The sequence below is a fragment of the Alligator sinensis genome, unplaced genomic scaffold (assembly GCF_000455745.1).
Source record: "Alligator sinensis unplaced genomic scaffold, ASM45574v1 scaffold486_1, whole genome shotgun sequence".
Taxonomy (NCBI): Eukaryota; Metazoa; Chordata; order Crocodylia; family Alligatoridae; genus Alligator; species Alligator sinensis.
Window position 1 is genome coordinate 1,015,793 of NW_005842053.1, and position 6,026 is coordinate 1,021,818.

General features: G+C 40.7%; 1 protein-coding gene across 7 annotated transcripts in view; it reads left to right on the forward strand.

Moving 5' to 3' along the window:
• USP25 (ubiquitin specific peptidase 25) overlaps positions 1-4,292 on the forward strand; it is a 134,730-nt gene extending 130,438 nt beyond the window's left edge. For 3 of the 7 annotated variants that reach the window (XR_003093902.1, XM_025203334.1, XM_025203335.1), the window contains exon 25: positions 288-411. Coding sequence is in view for 3 of the 7 variants with exons in the window: in XM_025203333.1 (XP_025059118.1) it covers positions 288-411; positions 1,075-1,270; positions 2,847-3,019 (493 nt within the window). In the remaining 4 variants the exon portion in view is untranslated. Of the gene's footprint in view, positions 1-287; positions 412-1,074; positions 1,271-2,846 lie in introns of those variants that run through there. The other 4 variants (XM_025203333.1, XM_025203332.1, XM_025203331.1 and 1 more) reach the window with 3 other exon arrangements.
• Positions 4,293-6,026: the final 1,734 nt, after the last annotated feature.

Sequence of the window (6,026 nt, forward strand, 5' to 3'; positions counted from 1 at the left end):
CAACAAAAGCCTTGTGCTGCTTACAGTAGACTTTGGAGTAGACCATATAAAAGTAAACAATCTGGCTTGCTGTTGAAATAAGTTGCACCAGTATGCACAGAACCAAGAACTGCTTTAGCATTAGACGGAACAATCTTTTGGTTTTGAATTCTCTTTCTTTGTACTTCCTGTATTGTATACAGCAAAACAAACAAAGGAAAGGCACCTTTTCTGTAATGCATTGGCAACTGGAAGCAAATGAAATTTGGACATTAAATCAACTCTTTTGTTTCTTATTTTGGTTTTAGTTATATGGAGGCCTTGCTGTATCTTATCTATGCGTATCAGAATAACAAAGAACTCTTGTCCAAAGGCCAGTACAGAGGGCATGATGAAGACCTGATCTCACATTACAGAAGAGAATGTTTACTAGTAAGTGGTGTATGCCCCAAATTTTGTAGTTTGTTTCAAATGGTAGAAAGCCTAAGTAATTTGCATACAAAGGTGTGATTAAAAAGCCCCCGTGTGTTAACAATTTAAGGACATTCTTATTCTGTTATGATGCACTCAAAAGTCAGGAGGGTGAAAATGGAAAATGTAAGGATTAAAAGGAAAAATGGTTATTCCCATCATTGTCCCTTCAGAATAAGTGGCAGTTCCTGTTTTACTATAACATTGTAATGAATTTGTCTACTGCCATGGAAGTGTGACAGTAAGCAGAATTATGTTGTAGTGGTGGACAACAAACAGCATTTTGTTGCAGCTTGACAGGGAGCGGCCACTGGAAATAACAGCAAAAGAAATAGTGGGGTTTTACCTTAATTTTTTAAACAAATTGTAGCAGAGAAAGTTTTGTCTCTGGAATAATTACCAGAAAGATTATGATTAGGTTGGCACCAAATTCAGGTGTCTGTTGGTAGAAAGAGACATAACACTTGATCTGCTGAGAGAAGAGTTTTTGAGATGGTCCCAATGCGATCGGCCTGCAACTCCAAACATTTCACGTAAAGAATTATTTTTTTAAAGCTGATACCTGGCAAAATGTGAAATGCTATATACTTACAGACTTTCCTTTTTTTATGGTGTTGCGTGAAGAAACTAAATGAACATGCTGCAGCACTGTTTGAATCAGGAGATGATCAGGAAGTAAATAATGGACTGATCATTATGAATGAGCTTATTGTCCCGTGTTTGCCATTGCTACTGGTGGATGAAATGGAAGAAAAGGATATTATTGCTGTAGAAGATATGAGAAACCGCTGGTGTTCATATCTTGGACAAGAAATGGAACGTAAGTCAGATTCATTCCTTAAATTCAAAGATTTATACACATACATGTGGCTCCATAGACAAATTGTCAATTTTGAAGCCATATATAACTTGATGATGATGATAATGTTCCATGATAACATTCTCTGATACCACAGATGATGGCATTTGGACCTGATCTACTACCCATTGCCATAAACAGTTGTCTCTCCCTTTATTAAATTAAATCCTAGAGCATCAAAGGAAGTCCATTTTGAAGAAGGAAATATGCATATTAGCACTATTGCACATGTATTGCTTACATATCAGTTCTGTTTAGCTTCATATTTATTTCATTTTAGTTTTGAACACTGTCAGACTGAAAAATTAATATATATATTCCTAGTTAATACTTATAGCCGGAAGGGTAGAGTTTATTACAAAGTGATATAACTAATAAAGAAACTGGTAGTTGTCACAAACTCATTTGTATGGGACCTTCCTCCCCCTCCCCTCCCCCTTCCTTCCCTCTGTGCTGCCACTTGCCCCAAGCAACAAATTGATGTTGCCCTGAGAACCTCTTATCCCAACAAGCTTCAACACTTGTACTAGGTTCCATATCTGCAGTAGGCGAGTGTCCACTAGGCTTAGGTGGCCTTTACCTTGAAAGAAAGTATAGGCGCAGACCGAAGTTACGTTTGTCACATGATTGGCCCCCTGAACGCTCTCTACAGCCAAAGCTCCAAAGCCTGAAATCTAAGGGCACTTTTATACATGCTCAGGGGGAGCAGTGCTTTAATTAGAGTGGCTCTGAGACCTGCTGTAATTAAAGCGCCACAGTGTCTCATGCGTCCCTGCACTTCAAAATGGCTGCAGGGGCACTTGATCTAAAGCTTGTTCAACAAGTTTATTTCAAGTCCCCCTACTGCCGTTTTGAAGCATGGGAACGCTGATACACAAGATGCAGGAAGCTGCTGGAATGCTGTAATTGCCATGCTCCAGCAGACTCAATTAAAACATCGTGCTATAATTACAGCACGCCAGAGCAGACTCCGTGCTCGTATACAGGCACCACCAAAGGCAAAGCATATGCCATAGTTGGCTTTCTAAATCACTTTCAACCAAGCCCCCCTGAGTAGTATTTTAATTGTTCATAAGTCACTAGAATCCTCTAAACATTTTTGGTATGCCTGAGGTACCTGGAGCCACTCTGGCTAAAGGGCCATTTCTCTCAGTTGTCTCTGTTGTGGAGTTGATCTCTCCACTGCAGGCAGACAATGTCCCAGGGTGCCCAACCCAATATCTGCTTCTGCCTGTGTTTGGGAGTGGCAGCTGTCTTTAAGTATGCATGCCTCAGTCCCTTGGCTAAACCATGTGTAAAATTATATAGATCTATGTTGGCAACATAACATAATCTATGCAGTGATAAAAGCAACGTAAATGAATAGAGCATAACATGAGCTTTCCAATGAGACTACACCTGCTATATCAGTACAGTAAAACACAAGAAAGCATTCATGAGACCGTAAGTATAACAGAGTTCATTACAGCAGGATTCAGCTATTCCTTTTATTGTATCAGCAAATACAGAATTTGACATTTATTTTTGTATTTTGCAGCTAACTTGCAAGAAAAGCTGACAGATTTCTTGCCAAAACTGCTTGATTGTTCTACAGAAATTAAAGGTTTCAATGACCCGCCAAAATTACCTTCCTATTCTACACATGAACTGTGTGAGAGATATGCCCGAATCATGTTGTCACGCAGTCGAACTCCAGCTGATGGAAGATAAACTCTGCAAACCTTCCTGAGCACATTGTATAAACTTTTTTAGTTCTTAACCCTTGCCTTCCTGTCACAGGGTTTGCTTGTTGCTGCTATAGTTTTTAACTTTTTTATTTTAATAACTGCAAAAGACAAATGACTACAAAACTTTAGCCAGACTGCAAATAAATAAAGCTGAGAATCGCATGGTGCTCAGTTTTTCAACCAGAGTTCATGCAACATTGCAAGTCTGATTACTATGGCAAAACTTCTTTTTTTGCCACCTATCTGTTACAGTATTACTTTGCTTTTATCTGAGATCCTTTACTTTATCAACAGCTTTCTATTCAGTCTGGATCATTCTGTGACTGCAACTATTTTAAGTGTCCAGTGCTGTGTAAATACATGGTACTTGGTAGCTTGTAAATGAAATGAAAGAATAAAGTTTTATTTATGTTTACTTCTGTGTTTCCAAGCACATACATTGTATATTAATGTATTATATAGGTTTTTTTAGGTAAGATTCAGATACAATATATTGATGGGCTGCTGGGTTTTTAGTCATGATTCTTCAGGATTTATGGCCCATTTCTTTGAAGGTGGTCACTGATTACAGCACCTTGGAAAACTGTCACAATGTTATTACACCCTCTACTTTTTGTATGCTCTTTACTGATCTGTATAATATTGCATCTGGCTCATATATTTTGAGGCCACATCAGGTTTGATGTGAAGCTACAGACTGGTTTCCAAAGCAAAAATTAATTACAATTTCCTTCTATTCATAGAAGACATTTTTAAAACAAAACAAAACTATTTTCAATAGAAATAGAAACTATATTACACACTCCAGGCTCTCAGTGAGATTTATTTTAAGACAATTAAGTAGAGTAAGTGAGGGCTTTATAAATGTGAACTTTGTAAGACTGCAGAATCTATCACATATTAAATATTCATTTTTTTCCTGTTTCATAAATTTGGTGTGTTATATGTGAACTGCACCACTCCAGCTCAGAGTGTAACTTTTCACTAATTCTTGCTATGGAATAGGATGCTGCTGTTGTTACAGCAAAAGACTTCCAAAATCAAATATTAGTCCTTACTAACTCTCTATCAGAAGCCGATGAAGAAATCTGTAGAGCTTGTTTTGTAGAACTGAAATACTGTCTGATTTTAATGAAGATAATTATTTTGTGAAAGAGTTTAATGCATCCTTAGGTAATCCTGTTAACAGAAAATATTTTGATTCTTAATCTTTATAGCAATCATTTTGTGGTAGAACAGTAAAAGATGTAAATATGTTTGTGTACGTGTTTATTGGAGCGACACCAAATTACACTGTTGTAGATTCTATATTTTTTTATGACTACTAAGAAAATAGTACAGAGGGGAGGGAAGGGTTGATAAAATTCAGACTGTCTCATGGGCACTGACTAACATCAGACATTACAAAAAGTAAGAGGTTGAATTTATCCTCATTTTCAAACCGTTCATATTACCTTTGAGATGCACTAGTTGCTGTAAACTGGAGTGCAGCCCAGCATATGCAAAGACCTGGCACTTCAGTTCAGAGTTTGATAAAGGAACTGTTTTCAAGAATACATCTTTTCAGATTTCTCGCTCTTCAGTGCATTTTATTAACCATTGTTAAAAACTATAAAATTGTACAGCAGCAGCAGTGTGCAGAAGGCAACTAGTACCCACGTCTTCTATGGAAAAAACTTACATAAGAGCCTACAACTGTGCACATGTCTGACAACGTAACCAAACACATTGCTGAAGAACTGAAGGAGTGCAGTCTGTGAGCAGGTGAAACTCTGATTTGGAGGTGTTTGAAGATGATTTGGGGTTGATAGCAGATCCCATCTCAAGGTGGGAATTTGCAGATTGTTTGCTTACGGTATCCATTTGTAAACACAGAATTCTAAGCAACGTTAAGTTCAACTGCTCTGCTTTCATGGTACAGAAAGCAGATACATAGCCCCTAAGTTGCTTTTATATCAGGATGGTGAATTGCATATATAGAATATAAAAAGGCCTGGATTTTACTTAATCTTGTTTTCCTGTAGACTTTTTAAAAGAAATAGTAGGCTTTATATTTGCTAGTGTTTTTAATGTAAAACTAGAACACACAGAAATGTCTTTGGTGTTTCTGGGCAGCGTGTGCATGTGTCATGGGATCAGTAGGCCTGCCACATGTATCTAACAGCTTACATCCTTTGTCCGTGTTTTTCCCAGTTCCTTAAAGGGAAAATGATGTTTGCTGAACACATCTCCTCCTTTAAGGAGCTTTATATGCAGGTCTTGGCTGCAGTCCTTCAGAAACAGTGTGAGGCTGTTCTTATTTTTCCCCTACCAGAGCTGTGTTGATGTGTGTGTGTGTGTGTTGGATGTGGGTATGGGAACCATGTAGTGCAGAGTGGCCAGCGGGCGGGGAAAGTGGCAGTGAGGGCAGAGGGAGTGGAAGCGAGTGGGCATGCGGGACCTGTGCTGGTGTCCTGGGGCCAGCACCAGTAAGGTCCAGAGCAGGGCGGTAGAAGCGCGGGCATGGGCTGGCAGGGGTCTGTGGGGCCAGGCTGGGCTGTGCCAGCAGGGATAGAAGGGAGCTGACTGGGCTCCATAGAGCCCCTGACAGCTGGGACCCCATGCTCCTGCTGCCCTGCTCTGGGCCCCGTGGGCGCTGGCCCCTGGACTCGGGCACGGGCCCTGTGCTCCCACTTGGCTGCTGCTGGCTCCCACACCCACTCACTCCCAGTGCCTCCACTCCAGCCTCGCAGTACCCTGACACCACGTGCCCTATGCTACCCATTTTGGCTGAGGAGCAGCGACAAGGAACAGACTGGTGCTCAGTATGGGGAAAAAAGTGGTCGCTTGGCCCTCCCTGCGGCTGGCCCTTCCTGCTGCAGCTGCTAGCAGCCCGCCCGGGGTTGTTCTGCATCTTTGCTGCGTCACCCTGTGGGGCAGTGGTGGCAATGGAATGCAGGCACAGGCAGCCCCACACAGGCTCTGAGTGGCTGCAGCATGGGGGACTGGCA